The sequence below is a fragment of the Oratosquilla oratoria genome, chromosome 10, assembly GCF_046742065.1.
Source record: "Oratosquilla oratoria isolate Oo_2021 chromosome 10, ASM4674206v1, whole genome shotgun sequence".
In the NCBI taxonomy this organism is placed as follows: domain Eukaryota; kingdom Metazoa; phylum Arthropoda; class Malacostraca; order Stomatopoda; family Squillidae; genus Oratosquilla; species Oratosquilla oratoria.
This window is the reverse complement of record NC_134786.1, coordinates 60,565,693-60,591,409: the sequence shown is the minus strand read 5'-3', so window position 1 is coordinate 60,591,409 and position 25,717 is coordinate 60,565,693. Positions and strand designations below refer to the sequence as shown.

Genomic DNA, 25,717 nt, shown 5'->3' with positions numbered 1-25,717 from the left:
GTCCCTCCAGGCAAACTCACCAAAACCCACCTGGCCAACCGCCCTCGTCACATTCGGCCACCAATAAAGCAAACCTAAAGGCATCCACATTCTTTGTTACAAGATACAAGTTTTTATATCAGACTGTACATGACGATTACATATAATTATTCATGTACTAGTGCGGTTAAGCATTCATACTATACCACAATACAAGGAATACATTCATCGTACCTTCGAACAACGTATTACCTAGCAAACGACACTAGTCGTTGGAGGCGAAGGGACACTAAACTTACATAGTACATGGTTTCATACATACTACATAATACATACACAATACACAAATTACATACATAATTTATCATAGAAAAAATGCACTCTTGCATAACACCCCCACCTTTAAATTAAAAACAATAGTGTTTATAACCGGAATAGTGCACTTTTTCCAACTACAAGTTCCAAAATAGTAAAATAAACTTATACAATAATTCATAGTACATTATAAGATATCGAGGCAATAAACAACCACAGCCTCAACCACTCTAATAACTTTACTCTTTCTCTTTCTTTATCACAATCTCTATCTTTGTCTCTTTCTCTGTCTCTTCTTTCACGATCTCTATCTCTTTCCCTTGACCGTGATCTTGTTCTACGGTGTCGTGACCGTGATCGTGATCTTGACCTTGTCCTTGTTCTTGGTCTAATTCTTGATCTAGACCTACTTTGTCGACACCTATTTGCATCTCTTTCCTCGTGTATTTCGAATAGGGTAAAGAATTTTGTCAAGGCTGGCAACACAGTCCTGGCTGTAATGGAACGCAGTGGAATGGCCTCTGGATACCTGGTGGTAGTGCACATTAGGGTTAACATGTACAGATGTCCCTTTTTGGTTTTGGGAAGGGGGCCCACGACATCAATTATCACATGGGTAAAAGGTTCCGGCACCACAGGAATAGGTTGCAACGGTGCAGGAGGAATAACAATGTTAGGCTTACCTATCAACTGGCATGTTTCACATGTTTTACAATACTGTGCTACTTGTCTATGGATACCAGGCCAATAGAAGTACTTGATAATCTTATCCAATGTTTTCTGCACACCCAGATGTCCTCCTATGTAGTCATGTGAAAGACTGATGACTTTCTCTCGATACACGTCCGGAACCTGATGAAACTAGCACCAACTCATTTGCAGGAACAGCTGGCGGTCTATTATTTTCTCATTAGTACATCATCACGCGTATAATAACATGTAGCTTCATTTGAGATGTCCTTCTCTTGTATGGCCCTTGCAAATAATGGGATTAATGACCTATCAGCTTTCTGGGCAGATATCAGATTACTACGAGTCATTGGGAGAACACTTAAATCCACACGTTCACTTACATTACTCTGAGCTTCATTCACCTTATCACTAGACAGAATGCATGGCAGAACCCCGGGACTAGTCGAATCCACATCACGATCAGCAAGTTCATCTGGCTTAACAGCAGGTCCTGTACTAGAGTCTACATTAAACAAACTAATATCCATATCAGCAGTTTCTTCACTGGTTTTCATCCTTGCCTGGCTGCGAGTAACTGCGCATGCTGGAAAAATATCTCCACACTCGCTTTCCAAACCCTCGGCAGGATCCCATTCCAGTGGAGTCGTACTTACCACGGGATCAGGCACAATTAACTTTCCCGCTATATAATTTCCTAGCAAGAAACTCACTCCCTCAACAGGTAAAGTCTCTCCAACTCCAACCAACACAGGCTGAGATAATAATTCTGTTCGGAGGAACAACTTACACAGGGGAACCGTCATCGTCCCCCCAACGCCCTTTATCAATACATGCTCACCCGTCAACGCCTGTTCTACGTCAGGAACAGCGCTTTGTAATACCATACTGAGCGATGCAGCAGTGTCTCGCAACACAGTTACAGACACTCCGGGCCCATCCTCCTCGACAGACACTGTACCAGGGAATACAAATGGGTTAAACAGACTGCGTTCTCTTCCCACATCAGCATCCCCTTTTTCCTTTACATCTGCTGAAAGCAGGGTTACATTAGCAACACGTTTCTCTCTAGTCAACTCAGGACACCTTGCCCTTACGTGCCCAAAATTTTTACAGTAAAAGCAACCAATTTTTGACACATCTGTATTGCTTTTACCCAGGGTCCAGGTACCTTTACCCTTATGTACCTTTCCCTCTTGAGGTTGAGAAATGCCTGGAGGGGAAGGAGGCTTACTTGATTTATGCGTTAATGTATAATTTTCCGCCAATGTGGCAGCTCGATCAATTCTACTTCCTTTTCTAGCAAATAGGTTCGAACGTCCGGTGGAATACCCTTAACATACTGTTCCAGTGCAATTAGTTTCTTTAACTCCTCATAAATTTCAATTCTGCTAGCTGATAGCCATCTATTAAATAATTCATTCACACTGTTACCATACTCGAAGTATGACTGGTGGTTTCCTCTAAAACAGTTTCTAAACTTTTGTCTATAAAATTCTGGAGTGCATAAGTACGCCTTCAACACTGTATCCTTCACTACTGAATACTGGCTCCGATCTTCAGAGGACAAGGATAAGTACGATGAACGAGCCTTACCCACTAAGGCCGTTTGCACCAGCACACACCAATATGGCTTAGGCCAGGAGAGGGTGGTTGCCAAGCTTTCGAACTGCTCGAAAAACTCCTCCGGCTCACCCTCTAGGAAAGTAGGGACAAGGCGTACTACACTGTTTATATCAAATGTAGGTTCCAGCAACCCTTGGACACCCTGCTTCTCCATCATTGCGAACTTCAAGTTCGTTTCAACCTTAAGCCTTTCAAGTGCTATCCTCTCCTTCTCCAACTCCTTCTCTACTTTAAATTTCTCCAGAGCTATCCTCTCTTTCTCTACCTCCAACTCCATCCTAGTAATTTCCGCCTTATCCTCATCTCTCTCCGTCTCTCCTTGAAGCCCAATATCGCACAATGCCTTGGCACTATCCTCCAGAATTTCTTTCGAGATCAAACCTTGAATGACTGCTTTCTTAATATCAGCCTTGTTAGATTTACCTGTGATTTGAACCTTGTAAATCCTAGCCAAAGCCATCCAGTCATCCTTAAGTACTTCACAATTCTGCAAAAGGGCAAGCCCAGGATCCTTAATGAATTACAAAGGATTACAAAGGTGGAGCATACCGACAGGAGACCTTTTGATCCATATCTAGGTCGGATGCGAAAAAAAATATTAATAATAGAATAATAAATAAAAACTATGATAATGTAAATAACAAATAAATTACGTAAATAAATGCATAGGTATAGTTAAATAATAAACAAACAGGTAAGTAGTAAATAATAATAAATTGACATATAACTAATAATAAATAAAAATCAGACAGACAAATGATAACAAAACAAAAACAAATAATATAAGATAAATTATAATCATTACAGCATCTTACTTAGGTATTTATCTAAATGATTCTTAAAGCTTTGAACTGAACTACATTGCACTACCTGTGCAGGAAGTTTATTCCATTCATTAACTACACGGTTGGCAAAGTTGTTTCTACCCACTTCCAAATTGAATCTATTTCCGGACAGTTTGAGACCATTGTTTCTTGTCTGTTTCTCATTCAATGTGAAAATTTGGTCACTTTTGATGTTGTCAATTCCCTTTAGAATTTTAAAGACCTGTATCAAGTCACCTCTGAGTCTACGCTTTTTTAGGGAAAACAGATTCATATGTTTTAGTCGATTTTCGTATGATTTATTTTTGATATTTGGAATCAGTTTTGTGGCTCGCCGTTGTACTCTTTCCAATCTGTCAATGTCTTTAATGAGATTCGGTGACCATACGGAAACAGCATATTCCAAATGTGGACGAACTAACGATTTATATAGCTTGTTAATGAGTGATGGACTTTCGAAATCAAAAGATCGCGCAATCAGTCCTAGAATCTTATTCGCTTTCTCAGAGGCTGAAATACACTGCTTGGATGATTTGAGGTCGTTACTGATAACGCCGAGATCTTTTTCACTATCCACTTTTGTTAACGAATTTCCAAATAACTTGTAATCGTACTTACTGTTATTTTTACCTATGTGCATTACCTTGCATTTACTTGTCTTAAATTTCATTAGCCACTTTTCAGACCATTGCTGTAATTGATCTAAATCTTCTTGAATATCTAATTGGTTTGAGTGATCATTTGCCACTCCGCACAGTTTTGTATCATCAGCAAATTTGGAAACAGTAGATTTTAGTCCATGGTCTACATCATTTATATATACTATGAATAGAAGTGGTCCAAGAACGGAACCCTGAGGAACTCAACTTGCAACACTTTTCCATTCAGAAGTTTTTCCTTTTAAAACAACTCTGTTTTCGATCATTCAACCAATTACTATTCCAACCTAATAGGCTACCACTTATTCCATGCAAAGCTAATTTAGTAAGTAGTCTTTCGTGTGGGACGGTATCAAAAGCTTTTGCAAAGTCTAGATATACTAAATCTATATTGTTTCTTTTGTCATAATTCGAGATAACTGTGTTGTAGAATTCGAGTAAGTTAGTCACGCAAGAACGATTCCGTCTGAAACCATGCAATGTCAAAAGACTCCATATCAGCTAGTGAGGAATTATAACCTAATACAATGTTCATAAACAATGGTTAAATACTCAAGAAACAGTAAACAATTATTTTTCACTGCAAGTATACCGCACTAATAATACACCGCTGTATAATACCTTATTTATAGTACGACACCTGCTCTGTATAATACACTCACTGCACAATATGGTACCCCACACATAGTACGATCGCTGCACAATCACAATACGTGCAATCATAATACCACACACTATAGTACCCGGTATTATAAAGTACCTTCACTTTATATGGTACCTTCAATTAATATGGTACCTTCAATTTATACGTTACCTTCAAATTTATGGGTTACCCCGCATCTCCACCATTTTGTTATGCCATGACTTCCCTGGGCACGATGATCCCCGAGTATTCTAATTGAGGGCCCCAATATGGCGTAACAAAGTCCGAATTATGAGAGAGGACTTGGGCCCTTAAGTTCTGTGTAATTACCAATCAACTGTTTCTTAAGAGCATTCCACTATATTGTTTCAAATAAAGAGCAACAAATGAAAATAGATTTAATTATAAATATAAACTTAAGCATGTACAGAACAATTCCAATTTAGAATAAGATGCTACCGGCGAATGAGAATTGAAACATGGAAAAGCCGGCAGCTTTCAACAAGAGTATTTAAGAAAATAAAGATATTTGCACAAGTATAACCATTACCATATAGACATAGACACACTCTGAATATAATCATCAAAGTTAATTTACTCACTAGAGACCTAACTGCACTGGAACTAAAAATGTTTAATCTTACGTGACACCGGGTATTCTCACCAGTTCTTACTAGCTTGGTCCCTCCAGGCAAACTCACCAAAACCCACCTGGCCAACCGCCCTCGTCACATTCGGCCACCAATAAAGCAAACCTAAAGGCATCCACATTCTTTGTTACAAGATACAAGTTTTTATATCAGACTGTACATGACGATTACATATAATTATTCATGTACTAGTGCGGTTAAGCATTCATACTATACCACAATACAAGGAATACATTCATCGTACCTTCGAACAACGTATTACCTAGTAGACGACACTAGTCGTTGGAGGCGAAGGGACACTAAACTTACATAGTACATGGTTTCATACATAATACATAGTTTCATAAAAACTACATAATACATACACAATACACAAATTACATAATACATAGTTTATCATAGAAAAAATGCACTCTTGCATAACAATACATATGGTGGAAAAAATACTAACCTACAGTATAGTCCAATCAGGATATGTTTGTATTTAGTCTTTATTACCAAAAGCTTAAGCCCCGCCCACCTAAGGTTTGTGGGTAGAGCAAGGACAAACGGCCCATGGAACAAGTATATCAGAGACAAGGAAGAAAACCTCACCCTCAACACATCATCATATGTAACGACATCGTACGCGAGCAAAATCACCGAGTCAGTGTATTCCGTAGCTTTCTGCGATGCCGTTCATTCCTCGAGTTACGAGCCCTCCTGCGCTCTGCCATCAGGAATGCTCGGGGGGTCATCCACAGGGTCCGGGAAGACATGTGGCTGGAATGGTGTGCCACCTTATCTGCCCAAACCACTGTTAGCGCCCTCTGGAGGTAGCTGCTGCTGGCAACAGGTGCAGTCTTCGACCCAATCCCGCTCAACCGCAGCCCACACAACAGGTAGAGCTGCTGACGCAGCAATTTGCGGACCGCTCCTCTTCTGCCCAACTTTCCCTGCCTGTCAGGGAAGAATAGCACCTCCTTCGACAGGTAGAAAGGATGTGGTCCACGCTGCCATGACCATGGCTGCACCGACGGACTGTTCCTTTACACTCGAGGAATTTCGACGGGCTCGCAAGACGAACAAGAATACTGCTCCGGGTAGCGACGGGATATCTTACTCCTTCCTGAAGCAACTGGGGCCAGCTGGGGAGCTAGCAGCACTGGCATTCATCAATGCCTCCTGGAAGGCGGGGTGACTCTCTGCAGAGTAGCAAGAGGCGGATATCGTGTCGACCCCCTAAGATCCACAAAGTTAGTGGCCCATTTCCCTTATGTCATGCATTGGCAAGACCGTTGAGCGAATGGTCCTCAATCGCCTCCTGTGGTAGATAGAATCCTTCCATCACAATATGTATGGTTTTATAAAAAGAAGTGTCAGCAACTGATTATGTGGCAACCCTTTTTCGATTAGTCGGTAGTCAGCCTGCCATTGTGGTATCTCTAGATCTGGAAAAAACGTTCGAGCTAGCAAGTTCTTCTGCCATTCTTGCATCCTTGTATCGTAAAGGGGTCCAAGGCAGACCTCTGACCTGAGTTGCAGAGTACCTCACGGGCAGAGTAGCGAGAGTGCTCTTCCAGGAAAACCTATTTGCATACCACAGGATGGAGTATGTGACCCCGTAGGTAAGCGTTCTTAGTTCTACCGTTTTCAACGTATTCATGGAGAACCTAGATCTCTTTAATATTGGATAGGATCCTTGCCTCCTCTGCTATGCGGACAAACACGCGTTGGTGGACAATGAGGGCGGCTACCTCCTTCACAGGGCTCTGCTCTCAATCGCCTTTCACACGAATGTGGAAGGCTGGGAATAAAGATCTCGACGTCCAAAAGGACGCGGAAGTAACGCCTCTACCTTATTATTCAGGGCGGCACACTCCCCTGGCTGCCCACCTATCAATACTTGGACATCTGAATCGACGACAAGCTTTCCTTTACTCCGGAGAACAAATACCCCCGTGAAGTCCCGAAGACGAGACCAAATATTCTCAGAGCCATAACGAGACCCCGGCTAGGTGCCGGGAATAAGGTCCTCTGGATGTACTATAATCAAGCGGCACGCTTGGTAGTGGACTATACCTCTGTGTCCCTCATCTCCCTTGGCCCAGTTTATGGGACAAGCTGGAAGTCCTCCAAATCCAGGCTCTCCGCATTGTCATTGCGGCCCCTCCATGGGCCATTGTGGTGAATCTTAGACAGGAGGTGGGAGTTACCTCCCTTTGCCTACGGTCAGAGAGGTTTACTTCATGTCTTCTCGTTCGCCGTCTGACCGACCCAAGGGAGTAAAGTTAAACCTTCCCTTCTCGGTGCCTTAGAAGCCAAGGGAGACCCCACTGGTCACTCCTAGAAGAACCGTGCGATGAATGCGATCCGCGTCTTCAAACTGCGGGAATTGGTTCGAAGACGTACTCTAGACGACCCTCATCCTTTTTATAACCCCGCCCTCCCCCGTGACGTTCAGTTTTTTCACCTCAACGGAAGGAAACTTGACTGCGACCCGGCACGGATGCGGCCCACGGACTTTAAGGCCACAAGGTCCATAACCCCCTCCCCCGCGAGGTTGTATAACGCGGACGGCTCTGTGGATCCCCTCACGGGAAGGTATGGCCCGGCTTTTACAACAAATGATGAGATGACCGCACTATGGAGAGTGACGGAAGATCTGCTATTCAGATGGAACTTGTTTCCATCTCCAAGGCCCTGGACCACGTTCTCTCTGCTGACCAGGGTGCAGTCGTGATCCACACAGACTGAAGGGGTGCTATTAACGTCATTCTGTTCGCGAAGACAACGGATGAGGTCTACTTAGCGACATCAGCCCAGCACTCGTTGCGCCTCTTGGACCAGCATGGAAGGTCTGCAACATATCACTGGATCCCCAACCACATCGGGATTCCAGGGTGCAACGAGGTTCAACAAAACCACACTGCCCCTGACACCCACAATCACACAGATTAAGGGCGTTACCATCAAAAAGGCCAGAGTAATGGGCAGGGCCAACCACAGCAGCCAACTTCACACTTCGGGATCAGCGTTGTGGTACTACCTCGTCACTAGGTACGAGGTAGTCCACCTGCCTCCGGGTAGAAGGGTGGAACCTATCGACCACAGGATCCGCCTAGGATATCGCTGTGGGTGGCAAGTGCAACTCGCGGGAAGAAACAATCACGAACGCTGCAAACTCTGTGGGCCCGAAGTGCAACAGCCCCTCCACCACTAGCTGTTAGAGTGTACAGCCACGGTCATCCTTCGCCTAGGACTCAGTCCGCCACTCACCGCAGCAGGGGTGGCGCTGCACCTCACCGTCTCGCCTTCCCAAGCAACCCTCAGTTTCTTGGGACCACACTCTCCCCCTGGCGCTGCCTGCGGTTGAGAGGTAACCCCCTCCCTGAGATGAGGGTGCCCCCGCTAATAACAGTGGCATAGCGTGGATGCCACTGTGTATATGAACTGTTCCGGACCACCTGCAAGATTGAGATCCGATCGGGCACTACTCGGAAAACCAAGTAGAAGAAGAAAGAAAAATCCCCACATGACAAAAGCCTCGCTGGAGGGGTGGGTGGTTGTTTTCTGGTATGGACGACGCGATGCCCTGAGGGAAGGAGGGGATTACCCATCCACGTACGACAACAAACAGCAGTCTACAAACGACATCGAGTGGGTGGTGAGGAGCCTACGCCAGGAAGCTATTAACTGTGGTCGAAACTGTCACCTTTGCCCTGTTATTTGCATGCACTATTGGAGCAGGTAACAGACACTCACTGCTGGGAATCGGAGAGGAGTGGGACATTCGGACCAGCAACCGATTACGTAACTAGAGCACATGATATAGATTGAACGGAATCACATAAATTCAAGTGTTCTCTACAACGTGCATTTCAGAGACCCGTTCTTATTAATACGGTGAAATTATAATGCATAATGATGAATATATTCATAGATATAACGAAACAAGAGTGACCATTAGTAACCTATCTATACAGCAAAAGGTTTCTTCCCCCTCACAAGGAAGCCAGATAAGGAATTCACCCACCCTCCACGCATCCACATCCATTTGTTTCCTTATCAAACGATCTCTTTGCTCCTTATGGGTGAAGGGCCACCCCCCCCCCCACTACCTGGGTTAGATACAATGCAGAAAGACACACCACATCCACAGGAGGGCCCGACAGCCAAAGCTAGTTTACCCCCGCGGTTTCACTTACATGGCGACCCTCCCTCCTCGTTCTTTCATCATTAGATAAACAAGATGAGGAGAAATTCCTTCGGGTCGCACCAGTTTATCATCCATTTATATCTATTTCCCACTCACGCCTATCTATTGCCCCCTACCTTCCCCTACTCAACAGACATCCCCCTTTTACCCAAGGCTCACTTCACCCCATCCACCCATTCATCCCATTTTGCCTTTAGTCTTTCTTCACTCATTTTTTCCATGTGCTCAAACCATCCTAATAATTATTGATTGTAACGATAAGTAAAATAAATGTAGTCATATGGACAATATAAACATGAACAAAGCATGTTGTTTGGATAAGATGTACCTATACATGCCAGGACAATAATATTTGGATGAAGAGTAAGTTATTCATCTGCCATATGAAGGTAGGTTTTGTCTATATAGGGTCTGTCTAAGCATATTTAAGTTTTGGTCATTCAACAGGATGAAGAAAATGAAGATTACAGATACAACGTGAGAAACCTCTCAGAAGACCACAGGCTGGAGAGTTTAGTTTAAGAACTGTAGAACGTCAATTTGGACATCAATGAGCTGAGTGAAGTCTAAAGAGACGAAGAAAAGCTAATACAATTGCAAGATAGTCACCATCTGTTCTACTATAGAGGTAAGGAAAGTTAAAGATCTAGTGAAGTAGGCTTATTGATCAATCGAGTGGTTGCTAGTATCGTAGTGAAGTTCAGTAGTATATCATATAGAACTTGATATCATACTTGAACTGTCATAAGGCTGTGTAAAAGGTATGCTCTAAATATAATTTAGGTTTATACACCAACTTCACTGAGTTCGGATGGAAAAATTGAATCCTTCCATGATAATTTAAATCAGCTATGGAGATGGGAGATGAGTCGTGCACTGGGAAGTTTGAAATAGATGAGAGAATTAACAGAGGCGAAATGCTAGTAAGTTTTACAGAGAACTACAACATAAGAACAAAGAACACTTTCTTTCAAAAGCGTATAGGTCGTAAATGGACCCAGAGAAGTCGAATTGGGACAACAAAAAAACGAAATACAATTTATATTAGAAGAGAGGAAGAGCGTTAGCAATGTTGCGGTTATAGATAAAGTAAATATAGGTAGTGACCATAGAATAGGTTGCACAGCTAACTTTCAGAGTCGAGAGAAATATTCTAGTTTTGAAAAAGAAAATAGGCCTTACCAAGTTTAAGGGTAACAAGAAGGAATTTAAGTTAGAAATTAAAAATATATTTGAAGCTTTACGATATACGAGGACAGAGTCCAAGGTATAAAATTTAATTTGGTGAATATATATGATTAGGGGATCGGCAGAGAAAGTAAAGGGCAAAAAAACATTAGCAAAAACAAATATTCCAAAGTTACAAATGACCTAGTTAAAAGAAGGAATATGCAGATAAAAGCAGGAAAGACGAAACAAAGGCAGTAAAACTAAACAAACTTATCAATAAGTGGTCACAATAAGGAAAGAGAAGCATAGATAAAATAAAGGAAACTATTCGAAAAGGTAAAGTTATCAAAGAGGCCGAGCGAGATTTATTTTAGGGAAGCAGCAAATCGTATCCTTCAAAAATTGAAATGAAGAGATCATTAAATGCAGAAACAGAATAGTAAAGAGTAGAAAAAAATTACCTAAAGCTTTACCCGTTAAATACTGTAGTTGAGTAAGTAACTTTATCTGCAGGCGTTAGTACAGCACCAGAAGTTACAAAGGAAAAAGCAGTGTTTGCTTTCAAAAGTATGAAACGAGAAAAAAGAACCTGGGGAAGATAGTATACCAATAGATCTTCTGAAAGAAGCAGAGGAAGTTCATTGTTAATTAGTTCAATTATACATCCCGTATTCACGTTAAGAAAACGTTCCAGAATCATGGTGCAATGCTGCAGTGATTTTAGTTCATAAAAAATAAGTCTAGAATTACCTTAGTAAATACTGACCGATAAGCTCCTTATCAAATGCATATAAAGTATTTTCCAAGATCATTACATGTTTGACTCTAGAACATTTACAGACGATGAATCAATGAAATGATAATACGACAGAATACAATATACATTTTTTTTAGCTTCTGTAGGTTATGAGAAGGTCTTTGACCTGTTAGAGAAAATAGCAATACTAAACTCGCTTAGCAAGCAGGGTGCAAACGAACACATCATAAGGGTTTTAGAAAATATTTATGTGAAAGATACCGCTGTAATTCGAATGATAGTTGATAGTTCAAAGATAATTAGAGTGCCTCACTTGGGTTTGCCGGATATTAGTATTACTTCCTAAGTTTGGTACATCTCTCTCGCTTTTCTTGGGGGAATATCAAGTCCAGACTTATATTGTTTATGTATAAATGCAGTACTTTTTCATTTAATGTATGTTCCTTCATATTGAAACCATTCCCAGTTATTATACCAAATAATGATTCTCATAAATGTCACTAGTCTCTCTTTAGGATTTTGATTTCAAAAACAGCAGAAGAATTGCAAGACAAATAAAAAGGCATATTAAAATTGTTTGGCCGCACGAATGAAGAATAAATTGTCGAAAAGCGTTATGTTGTGGACGTAGACCGAGAGGAAGGCCAAGGGCACGGTGGATTGATGGATTCAGGTGTGGAAGAGGTGGAAGATAAGATTGGAGAGACATGCTGTTAGCGGACATGGGTCAGCACGTGACTCAAGATCCAGAGGAGTTAAAGTAAGAGTAGGTTTAGTTGGAATTGTTTAGTAAATACAAGAACATAATGAGAGGCTTTCTACTTCTATCTCTGAAACGCTAAGTTAAAAAGCACTACAAAATTCCAGCTATGATCTTCGGACACCTCCCAGTTTCTTTTGATTTTTTAAATTTCCATCCATCAATTCCTCTTCTATCCAATTCTTCCTTCATTTTATCCACTCGTCTATTCTTGGGACGTCCTTTACTCTTTTATACTTGAAATACTCCTCCATGTTTTACAGTTCTTCCCTCCTTTATCCATACCATATATCCTACCACCGCCCGAGGCGAGCCTCTGCCCAGCCGCCGCCTCACTGTTCCCAGTAGAGGGGAACCTCTGCCCGACAACAGCCCGCCCAACTGACCAGCCGCCGCCTCACTGCTCCCTAGAGAGGCGAACCTCTGCCCGACCGCGTCCCGCCCGACCGTCTCCAGGAAAGGCGAAACTCTGCCCGGCTGCCGCCTCCCTCTTCCCTGGAGAGGCGAACCTTTGCCAGACGCTGCCTTGTCTTCCGTCTTTCTAGGACCCAATTATCTGATCATTTATAGTGTCCGACAGTGTTATTTACAGTTCCCAGGAGTATTACTTATAGTGCCCAAGATTATTACCTATAGTGCCCGACAGTGTTATTCATAGTGCCCATGAGTGTTACTTGTAGTGCTCATTATTATCTATTGTGTTAGTGATACCGCCCAAGCTAGTGACCAAACTATGCTCGTATTAGTGCTCCAAACATTACTGTGCTAGTGCCCCATAGAGTGTCAAGTGTGGTAGTGCCCGTTACTGTCTGTGACATTGACAATTTCGTCCCGCAAAGATGGCATATGAAGCCACAACCGCAGTCACCTCCCGTTCACCTGCATTTTGCTCCCAGGACCAGTCCATGTGGTTCTCCATCTTGGAATACAATTTTAAGGCCTCTTCGATCACTGTTAGTCTTACTAAATTATCGCATACTACTGCTGTCCTGTCACCTGATGTCCTATCACAGGTTTCTGTGATAAGACATCAGAAAGGTGTCCTAGCGCGCCTTCAGAATAATATAGCGGATCGTCTCCAAGAGTTCCTCACCAGAGAAGAACTCGGCAATGAAAGGACCTCCGATCTTTTTCGACGGATGAAAACCCTGCTGGCAGATAAATATGACTCCTTTGACAAGGAAGTGTTCAAGCAACTCTTCTACCAACGGTTGCCTCCTGCGACCCAACGCAGCCTTTTCACCGTCAAGGACACCCTTGCCGTCGACAAAATAGCCAACATTGCCGATTAATTTATGGGAATTCTTCCAATAGCACAATCGTCTGCCGTCTCGACCGTCACTGCACAAGACACCAAGTAAATTACCGATCTTGTTTCACAACTTTTTCTGCAAGTCCAGCAGATGCAGAAACAGATCGACAACCACTCACGTTCCCGCTCGTTTTATCGACACCGTTTCCGGCTCAAATCACACACTAGGAACCGTAATTCCCACTCTCAGGTATGTTTCTACCATCAGAAGTTTGGAACTTCAGCCAAGAAGTGTAAAGCACCATGCATATACAATAAGCCTTTAAACTCCAGCAACAAGCAGTAACGGCGCATATTGCTCGTACCTCCTCCTCCTCCGCAAGGTCACGCCTTGAAGCTTCGTTCTCTCTAGAATTCGCGTACCATAGTCGTTTCTTTATTAATGTTGTCACCTCGCTAGAACTTAGATTATAGAAATATAACATTATTAAAAATATTATGTCTCGCATATTATATATATATATCTGTGTGTGTGTGTGTGTGTGTGTGTGTGTGTGTGTGTGTGTGTGTGTGTGTGTGTGTGTGTGTGTGTGTGTGTGTGTGTAAATATCTATAAATATTAGTACTGTTATTCTATAAGTTTTTTTTTTATTATGGAAGCCAATTTATTTGTGGTGTTATAAAATGTTGTATATATCCTTATTGTTCCACCGCCAAGACAGCGGGTTTATTTGTGTATACCTCACATTATATTTTTAATAAACAGTCCCGAGAGAATTGTAGTTTAAATCATTCCATTCTCTGACTGAAGTAGTACCTTCACCACTATGTAGTAACCAAACACTACATACTCACATCTGTTATCTTCTCCCAAGTTAACGTTACGTTTTCTTCCCAGCTAATGTTTTCTTTATCAAACAATGAACTAAACTTTTGAGGTTGGTATTCAAGAATACAAACACCGTTTATTTTTTCTAATTCCAGTTTAGCACACATATTGTGCAATAGGTCTGATTGTAGAATTATGAATATTGTTTTATTTGTAGTTCTGGACATATATCTTTTAGTAAACAAAAACAACATCGATTTGCTACTGCCAGTATGATTAATATTTTCCTTTTTATAACATTTTCTTTTGTGAGCGTTGTTTCGGTATATTTAAAACTTCTCCCTATTCTTTATTAATTCCATATTGAATATTTAAGCTAGAATATAACAACTAAATATTTTACAAGTGCCCTGTTATTAGTTTTATATATATTTGAATTATATCGCTATTAGCCAACCAAGTAGTAGGGAAAAAAGTTACATGAGAACCCCTTTGACTCGACAACATACTAATAATTTTGTTTCAGATATTCTCGAACGATTTTCTCTAATCGATGGATGACACCTGGTTGTTGTGTTTATTTCCAACTGGCTTAAAAATCGCAAAATAAAACCGGTAACACCACTATGCGTGTAATAAATTCTACCCCCTGTCAACAAATAACGATGATGGCATGGGATATGTCGTACCCACACGCTTCTGTTGATTTGTAGACGTTGGGCATTGTCTGGAGACGGCAGCCAATTAAATTACAGTTGCAGCGAGCCTGGCTATTGATGTCGGACGACTTAGAAAGAAAGAAATCGTTTGCATTTTTTTTTTCTTTGAATGAAATTTGCAAATTATTATGAATTACCGATGTGTTGCGGCTTGCAAGAGCTCTTTTACGTTGTGGGTACGTGTCTGAATTTACATAGGTTTCCATAGACACCACGAAAGCCTCGTAAATACTTTGAATAAACAATACGCGTACAACTGCAATAGCGGCACGACATGCAAATGTCTTGTCATCTTACAATATATTTTGGTATTAATGAAAATATATTTATTTGCTATTATCATATTATTATTATTATTATTATTATCATTATTATTATTATTATTATTATTATCATTATTATTATTATTATGATTACTATTGTGATATACCCTGTGATAGACGCCAGGAGATTTCTTTCATCTCGGATATGAGGGGACAACTCTCAAAAGGCCCTTCACCCAGGCACTCAGGGACAGCGCTCGCCAGGCACCCCTTTATTGGCCGAGAAGGGCCAAGGAACCGGACAGACCCTAAATAAACTTATGGTCGACGCGACACGAACGGTCAGGGGTCACCGCTGGGAAAGCTCATGCCGTGGGACCGAGACCCAACGATCTTCACATCGAAACCCCTTTTTGGCAACCCTCGAGAGTGCCACCATTTTATACATGACCTATGTTTCTTATTGGCCGCCCCTTAGAGGGGAACGCCCCTTTTGCTTTCTGTAACTTTTAGCTAGAGAAGTCTGGTAACCTCCGGAATTTTTTTCTGGACTTGTCAGCAGTTTTGTATCAGATTAGAAGAGGAGACTAAAGTGTTAGAAACGAACCTTTATCTTTACCTCCATCCAGAGACGGGCTCCAACATTATTATTATTATTATTATCATTATTATTATTATTATTATTATTTCATAATTGACGACTTACATTTCTTTTTAATGAATGAAAAGTGTACGAGGTTACCAAGACATTCTGTTTCATGTTGTTATAATCTAAGAACAATTTGTGTCTTTATCTTGGCTGCCGCAAAGCAATCTCATTAGCACACACACAGCTCGATGTTGCAATGATATCGCGCTCAACTGCTAACTTAACGATCAGAATTCGAGTCTCGCCCAGGTTCTGAGAATTTCAGCACCGCTGAACAGCGAGTCGGCACTACAACGTTGGTGGGCAAGGAGTTCTGCGTGCGCGCGCGCGTGTGTATGTGTGTGACCAAAATTATAAGCTCTGAGCTCTCATCCAGGTTGGTAATAGCTGTTGGTCACGAGTGCAACACGTGATCCAAGATCGTGGTAAACCACATGCATACACACATGAATTTTAAGTTAGGCATGATAACTGGAGTAAGAAACAGGATACTTCGAGCGCTGATTTTTTTTTATTACATTTAAGTAATTAGGCCGATCTTCACGCACGCACGCACGCACGCACACACGGAGGGCCGAGTAGTATATCAAAAACTCGGCAGAATCCTTTAATAAATAAGGACAGACTGAGTCACGGCTACGTGGATTTATCTATCTATTTATTTATTTATTTATCTATTTATCTATTCATTTATTTACTCATTTATTTATTCATTTGTTTATTTATTTATCTATTTATTTCTGGCGGCAGGGGCAAAGGGTTCAGCCGAGACAAAGCCAGGACGCTCTCAAGGACAATGGCAAGTGAAAAAGAAGGATCAAGATGAAGAGGAGGAAGAACAGGAGGAGCAGGAGGAAGAGGAGGAGGAGGAGAGGGGCGAAGCTGTTTTTATGGAGTGTAGTTTATCTAGTGGGTAATATCAAGCGGGGGAGAAGGAATGAGAAGGGGAGGAAGGAGAGGAATGGGAGGAAGAGAAGTAGGTGGAAGATGAGAACGCAGAGGAAAATGGGAAGAGAAAGAAAAGGAGGGGGATCAGGAAGAGGAGTGAAAGGAGGAACAGGTGTGTAAGAACAGAGGAAAATGAAAAGGAGAAAGAAAGGGAGGAAAAGGAAGAGGAAAATTAAAAACTCTCATCTGCAACCCTTTTCAAACCTAACTTAGAACATGGGTGTTGACTGACTAGGAAAAAGAGAGGTGAATTTGAGCAACTTTCTATAACAATGCGGTGATTTCAGCATTTTTTTAGGCCTTTCAGTTCATGGGACAGGGGTGTTAGAGCAGCTGTGTAAGAGGCCGGTAGTTGTACGAATGGAAATGAGCTTGGGAAACACTAGGGCATTAGAATGCTGACTCAACAAGTCAGACTCGGCACCCACTGTTTGATAAACACTAGCCGACAGAACGGTGAATGTTTTTAAAATAATAGCTAATGTAATCAAAACTCTGTAAGCGCAGGTTAGCTTCGTTTGACTAATGCTGAGGTAAACGATATTGCTAGTGGCATTGCAATGGCTTTCCGGATTGGAGAAAAGGTGGAGAAGGAGGAAAAACTATTGGTGCATGAATTCAAAGTCACGCCCATAAGGAGTGACATTTATTTGAGAAGTCAGAGGAGATTGGATTAGAAAAATTAGTGACGTCAGACGAAGGTAGCTTAGCGTAGGATACGGGGATCTCGAGAGACGGTCTGAGGAGACGAGAGAGAGAGATCCTGAGTGTAACAAGACTGTGAAATTACAGTGAAAGAAGAAAAGTACAATTTCTTTACCCCAGGACTGATTTGAAGTACATGACAAGAACTAGGCATGGGGCCTAATGAACTTGGGAACTAGCGACACTAAAGGAAACTAGGCATGGGGCCTACTGCTTAAAAAGTACTGGAAAACTTATAAGAAAAGACGTGAGGGGAAATTAAGTGACTACTAACAGAATAGAGGGAGAGGTCTGACAGTGGTGGCAGCGGTGGGATGAACTGAGTGTTAAACACCTCCGAAGAGAAGTGGTGCTAGATAAACTGGTGAACGAAGAACTGGTTCGAGGAAGTCTACGGGAACAAGACAACCAAAATCAAGAGTGCATCGGTTCCAAGGACGACTACGAGAGAAATCTACAACTTCAAGTAACTGCTACGATTGGAACAAGCATTCTTCAAGATTCTTCAAGGTGATCATCATCTACAAGGCGGTCTTCAAGGCAGAGTGTGTGATGGAGCTGAGGAACAACGTCGCTGACGAATGACAAGGCCGTAGAAGGACGTCAAGATAGAAGTTGACATTACGAAGTGACATCGCAAGCAGCCAGGATAAAGCAAGGTATTAGTATGAGTACCCCTCAGAATTCTAACGTGTTAAGACATGAAGTTCACACATCAAATACAAATATTCCAAAATTCACAGGAGAGTCTAACACATATGGTGTAAACAAATTTCTTAATTTAATAGACACTCTTATAGTGAGTAAAAACATTACTAATGAGAACCGTAAGATAGAGATTCTCAAGGAGAATATAGATCCAGAGCATGGAAGGGCGAGGTTTGTCATTAACTTCCAGCAAATGGAAGAAATTAATCAATATGATAATTACAAAAAGGCCTTCCTCAAACATTTCATGTCCAAATGTGATCAGGATCCTATTAGGTCATTGGTAAAAATGATTAAGGAAGTTAGGACAAGTGAAACTGACACAGAGTACTTAGCTAGATTAGATAGGTGGTCAAAAGACATGAATTCTATCTTGAAAGATTCAGACTGGATAGAAAGATCTAGTGAGATGAAAATCTCACAGGTAATCAAATTGATTACATTTAGCTTATTGGCAAAGAATTCTGATGACTTAACAGCAGAAAGACTGTACAAGGATCTAAAATCAAATATAAGTTTAGGAGAAGTAGATTATCTTCTTCAAGGATACAGTGAGACCAGAACTATAAACCCATATGTAATGCCTATAAATCAACAAAGCCAATATAGGAACTCTAGAGAGTTTAAGAAAACAGAAGTAGGACATAGGCGGCATGCTAGAAGTCCATCTAGTGATAGGGATACCAGAATCCTATGTTTTAATTGTAATGCATGGGGACACAAGGCACAAGAATGTTTTTATGGGATTATTTGCAGAAATTGCAAATACGAAGGTCACAATGAGTATCAATGTAGGAACCCTCCATTCTGTATTTATCATAATAGAATAGGTCATAGGACTCATGAGTGCCGGAATTTTCGGGTACCCCCAGGGCTAAGAGGAAAACCCCCAGACACACAATAAACAATTTCAGACCTCCCCATATATATACCGATAGGCGGTATTGTGTTAAATATGGGAATGCAAGGGAGATGAAAGAAACTGACAAACTGATAATTACTGTTGGTAAAACTTCTGTAGGACCTCTCATTGCGGGTAAAGTGTTCAATAAGCCTATTCAAATTTTTATTGATACAGGGTCTGTAGTTAATGTAATTACTAGTAAAGTTTTAAACCAGTTGAACCCTGGAGTGAAAATGTTGGAACCAATCCGTTACACATTGCAAGGTGTAACTGGAAATCAGTTAAAAACATTAGGTAAGGTGGAACTAGAAGTTGCCTTATATACAAATGAACATTTGTACAAACCAGTGATAGTGGTAGAAGAGTCTGTTTTTCCAGGAGATTTATTGATAGGATTTGCAACTATGAGAAAAGAAAACATGGTAATTTGTCCTGCTGACTTAGGAATTTTAGTGAAGTCACAGTTAATCCCATTCTTAAATCAACCAGACTTAAGACCAGTGACAGGAATCAATGAATCCTTAGATAACATTTCTACCTTAGATAGCGTGACCGAGCGGTCCAACCCTACAGAAGGTAAAACAATTTGTGAACCCAACTCAGAAGTTCAGGAAATCCCAGAGATTACTAAATTATCAACCAAAGAATCCTTGATAATTGCAGATTGCGGAGTAACAAGGTCGACATTGTTACATCCCATGTCAATTGATAAGGTTGAAGTGTGTTTGAAAGGAATCAATGTAGACTCTGAAATAATTACAGTCCCAGAATCAGTTAAAATTAAAGGATTGAAGTGGGACTCAGGGATTTATAAGACAAACAAGAACAGAGTAGAAGTATTAGTAATTAATATTATGAATAAAGAGATAGTTTTAAAGAAAGGTACACAAATAGGATGTATTCAGGTGTGTACTAAACCTATTAAGATTTTAAATGAGACTAGTGAGAAGATGGAATTACCAACTTCATCAATTTGTTCAGTTCAAGAAGGAATAGACTTAAGAAATAGATATAAAGAATGATTACAATCAACTAAATGCCCTGAGTTGGATGAAGCTTTATTTGCTTTGCTTATGAAACATAAAAAAGCAATTGCTTTGCCGGGGGACGCCTTAGGCAAAACAACTGTTTTAAAACATCACATTAAGTTAAAACCAGGGACACAACCTATCTACATACCAGCCTACAGAGTTCCTCACTCTAAATTAGCTGTAGTAGATAAACTCATCACTGAAATGTTATCACAGGATATTATTGAACATAGTAAAGGTGAGTGGAATTTTCCGTTGATCTTAGTACCAAAGTCTGATGGAACTATGCGACCAGTTATTGATTACAGGGAATTGAATAAGCACACCATTCGTGATAGGTTACCATTACCCATTATCGGTGAAATTTTGAGAAGTTTGGGAACTGAGAATAGATATTTTAGTACTATAGATATCAAATCAGCTTTTTGGCAAATAGAATTGCATGAAGATTCAAGAGAGTTCACAGCATTTTCTACTACAACAGGACATTATGAGATCAAGAGAATGCCATTTGGGTTATGTAATAGTCCATTAACTTACATGAGATTAATGAATACTATTCTAGATGGATTGTTAGGAAACACTGCCAGTGTATTTCTAGATGACATTTTAATAGTTTCTCAGACTGCAGTGGAGCACTTTAAGAAATTAGATTTGATATTCTCAAGACTAAGAGAAGCAGGGTTAAAAGTAAAACTTGAAAAATGTAAGTTCTTGCAAGACAGTGCCATTTACTTAGGACATAAGATAGACAGACACGGACTTAGTACAGTAAATTCAAAGGTTGACGCTGTCAAGAATTTTCCAGTTCCGACCAATGTAGACAAGGTTAGGAGCTTTTTGGGATTAACAGGATATTATAGAAAATTCATTCAAAGTTATGCTGACATTGCTAATCCCCTAAGTTCATTGTTAAGAAAGGACTCAAAGTTCATATGGGGACCTGCTCAACAGCAAGCTTTTGACAAGTTGAAAGATAAACTCACGAGTTCACCTATTTTAATTTTTCCCGACTATGAAAAAGAATTCATTCTTTGTACTGATGCGTCTGACATAGGATTAGGAGGCATACTCATGCAAGAGAGAAATGGAACTTTGAAACCCATAGCTTACACATCCAGACTTTGTAATAGTGCGGAGAGAAACTATTCTATAACAGAAAGAGAAACTTTAGCAGTAATTTATTCTTTAGAAAGTTTTAGGGATATGATACTAGGGTATCCCATCAGAGTTTGGACTGATCACACAGCTATTCAGAACTTATTTAAGCATAAGAATCTTAGAGGCAGACTTGCTAGATGGTTTGCGATACTTCAGTGCTATGAGGTTCAATTTGAATATATTCCGGGTAGAAGGAATGTAGCAGATCCACTTTCTAGAAACATTAGTCAACCAATGACTGGGACTGGGTTCATTAATTTTGTTTGTAGTATAGAAGAATTAGTAACTTTAGATGAAGAAATGCTAATAAGAGAACAGAGAGATGATGAGACATGTGATTCAATAATCAAGTATTTGATGAACCCAAGAGGAGATCCTCCAAAGCTACCAAAGGGCTATAAGATAGAGGAATTTAATTTGATTAATAGAATTTTGTATAGGAAAACATTTGTAAATGGGAAAGACATTTCTAGAGGTCAAGTAAATCAGTTGGTGATACCACAAACTCTGGTAAATGAGATATTGAAGTTACTTCATGATAGTGATTGTAGTTCACATCCTGGAAAGGATAAAACTTATAGACAAGCACAACTTAAATACTTTTGGCCAGGTATGAAGAAAACTATATATGATTATATAGAAAAGTGTGTAAAATGTGTAAAGGTGAAGGGAAATACACCAAAACCTGCTCCTATACTCACCTATCCCATTCCACAGAAACCTTGGGAAAGAGTTCACATGGACACATTAGAATTACCAATGTCCGAGAACGGCTTTAAATACCTATTTGTTGCTATTGATTATTTTTCAAGATTTTGTATATTGCAACCCATTATCAATAAGAAAGCTGAAACTATTGCTTCCGTAATCTATGATCAGATAATCTGTAATTTTACTACACCTAATATCTTAGTTTCAGATAATGGGACAGAATTTAATAACAAAATCTTGGAAAATTTATGTAGTGTATTCCACTAAACATAAACATAATACCTAAAAATCGTACATATAATGAATTAAGCGGTTACATGGTTGATTTGCCTTGACAGAGCCAATCTCCGGAATACAACAAAGGCAATCAGTGCTGCCACTAACACTGAAAGCAAAGGTATGATAAGGATTGGTAGTATATGTAAATCATTTGAGGGAGATCTTGACAATGGTCTTCTCTTAATTTTCAAGGGAGGAGAGTTTTCAGGCAATGTGAAGTTGAAGGTTGAAATGTAGGTGTCATCAGTTAAATGCATTGTATTAAGGGTATTAGAAATGGTGGAAATAGTGTCTGCATGCAATTCGCAGTTATCTTGAATAGAGACAAGACCTTCAACCAAATCCAATTTAGGACTCAACCCGGGACAATTGATTGAAACCTTTGTCTTGTTAGGGAAAAACAAGTAATGAGATCCTTGTATGTTACAATGAGGGATTTGGTCTACCAAAATTCGTTGGTAATGACAATTGTTCATAACAAACACATTCCTAACCAGAGAGTTCATGTGAAGCTTCTCGGAACACAAAAGAGATCATGCTTTCTCTTAGATTGTCTACAGAAAGGATATAATTGATTAGAAAATTCACTATGAACACTAACTCTCAATGGTTTATCATCTTCTCTAAGATAATAAGCTGTGATATAAGACAATATACTTCTGGAGCTCCTGGAACCTCACGGAATATGTTCCACAAAAGAAACTTTAGCTATGAGAAAACAATTTATCCTATTTGAAAAGTAAGTGTTCCTTTTGTGATAAATAAACGTTTATTAATGTTCTATAAAGAATGTTGGGATGACCCTTCATCCACATAGGCTGAGATAGAGGGGAAGACAAATGACGGCGGGATAAGTGTGAGGCGGATGAAGCCTTGGCTTGCCGACCTCTTGTAAGGGCAAAGAGGCCGTTTACACACCAGTCACACCAAGCTTACCACCTGTTTCCGACCACTGGCGACCAAGTGGTCGCCGGCCAGTTGCAAGTAGTCTTTGAAATTCGCTGGTAGTCGGTAATAATAGATAGTTCGATAGACAGATATATTACAACACACATTGAATATTCCCCAGTACATAGATTTCCATCTTATCAACCACATTAACTTTTTCCATTTCAATTCCTTGCATAGGTTTTGTGTCGCCGACCGATAGATTGATTTTTGGTCGAAGGTGTTCGGGAACAGGTCGTAAGCTTGGTGTGACTGGGGCTTTAGTATACTGATAGACAGACAGGTTTTCGGTAATTACATGTACATTAGAACGAATATTTCTATCTAAACTGCTATACTCTTCATTATCTTACACTGAAATGTAAATAGCAAAATGGCTATCATTTTCTTCTTTATGCAAAACATTCCAGAAAAGAAACTCACCTCAGATATGTATCAGAACGAGTTTACCAATCTATCTTACAATAAAATGAGATTAATTCAAAAGCCCGGCCTAGTTGAAGAAAATGGATAATTCTTTCTTCAGCATTCAAAACTCTATTTCAACGTCTTCTTTCCTGAGGTAGCCAAGCCGAGGCTTTCAAAAGGTCCTAAAAAAAAAATCCCTGATTTTCTTAAACGACCTGTAATGCCAATGCAGCAACGTCACCCCCACATACCATGAGGAGTAAACAAGAGCTGATCAACTAAACAAAAATAGCAACAGCATTCTACGAGTCGTCGTGTCGGCTCATCGCGTGTAGAGACCAACGCGAGGAATCACAAATTATTCACTTGATCGTAGTGGCCTCCTTATACGACCCAAACACACATATACACACGCACAAGCACAAGTCAGTGTGTACTTGGAGACGAGCTTCCAGATTTTTCGTTATTGTGTTGTTTGCCTCAGGTCAGTGCACATACCCAAAGGGAGCTGCAGAGAATCCAGGTAAATACCTATATAAACATTGCGCGTTCCTTATCACAACACCGACCCAAAGCGTTATCCATTATGTGATATTAGTGATGTACAGATAATGAATATTATTAACCCATTTATTGCTGGTAATTGTAAAAGCTGACAGGTTTGGTAGATGTTCATTATCATGTCAATAACGTATCTATTCCATTTCAGGAATCAGTTACGGACTTGGGTGTGTGTATTGATAACAAACTTAAATTTCACCAACATATTTCTAATATTGTACATAAAGCAAGTGGAGTATCAACCAGTATTCTCCGATCAACAGTTAATCGGCAAGACTCTTTTATGCTTCCCCTTTTCACCACACATGTGCGTCCTTTGCTTGAATATGCATCCTCAGTTTGGAACTTGGGTTATGTAGGAGATGTTAGACAGTTGGAGTCTGTACAAAGGAGATGGACAAGGAAGATACATGGATTGGAGGATTTGGATTACTCGCAGCGACTTAGGACTCTTAACTTATATTCAATTAAAGGGAGATTACTTAGGCATGATATAATTAAATGTTGGCATATTTTCCATGGGAAACTAGCGATTTCTCGTGATGACTTGTTCCCTCGACCCTTGTTGAGTAGCACAAGGGGCCATAACTTCAAAATTGGTCACACCAGAACACAAGTAAAAGTACGGAGACGGTATTTTAGTAATAGATGTGTGAATCTGTGGAATGAATTGCCAGCAGAACTTGTTAACTGCAGTGATATTGATGTGTTTAAACGAGGTCTTGCAGCTTATCTCGGTGATATATTATTTGATTATATTGCATAAGGCAGTACCAATCGACACCTTGACACAGCTCCATGCAATGTTGCTGCTTATGATACACTATCCAGCCAGTTGCAATTAATATATAAAGGTCATGTGTAGAATTATGGGCTGGCGTATCAGCAGAGTGCGGCTTCCTTGCCTACATCATAAGCTGGATGTGGATGAGAAGCCCACCAGGTAAGAGAACCAGGTAAGAGAACCCATATCGTGCCACGGTACATACCTTTAGGTGTTCTCTGGTCACGCTTATTGTTTGGTGCTACAAGACAATTCATCAGCAAAACAACTCAACAACTGGTGTTGTGTCGCCTTTTATGCTTTGCCATAGACATGATAAGTGATAGCCATACAAGCACTTAGATGCAAGTGAAGTTTCATGAGCATAATTGCTCTGGTGAAGAATGTCAACGCAACGTATCTATCAAGACATACCATTTGTCTCAAAAGGGTTAATCTTTCTCTATTTTGTATCGAACAAGTGTCTTCTATTTTTCTATACGGTTGGAGTACAATTATTTAGTTTGGCCTGAATAATAAAACCTAACATATTTTCTGGCAGTTCCAGTAGGTTCTTCATATAAATATTCAATATGGGTTCAGCGAG

At 40.3% G+C, this 25,717-nt stretch overlaps 1 protein-coding gene across 1 annotated transcript; it reads left to right on the top strand.

The window, feature by feature from the left end:
* The first annotated feature begins 13,674 nt into the window (after positions 1-13,674).
* LOC143028924 (uncharacterized) lies at positions 13,675-25,113 on the top strand. The gene is made up of 3 exons (XM_076191276.1): positions 13,675-13,773; positions 24,271-24,309; positions 24,496-25,113. The coding sequence occupies exons 1-3, from the start codon at positions 13,675-13,677 to the stop codon at positions 25,111-25,113; spliced, it is 756 nt and encodes a 251-aa protein (XP_076047391.1).
* The last annotated feature ends 604 nt before the right edge of the window (positions 25,114-25,717 follow it).

Excerpts from the sequence above, each read along its gene's own strand:
- LOC143028924 (XM_076191276.1), top strand. The coding sequence starts at position 13,675 with ATGCAGAAACAGATCGACAACCACTCACGTTCCCGCTCGTTTTATCGA. Across the intron at positions 13,774-24,270 it reads ACCGTAATTCCCACTCTCAG|GTCAGTGCACATACCCAAAG; the intron begins GTATGTTTCTAC and ends TGTTTGCCTCAG. Across the intron at positions 24,310-24,495 it reads GGGAGCTGCAGAGAATCCAG|GAATCAGTTACGGACTTGGG; the intron begins GTAAATACCTAT and ends ATTCCATTTCAG.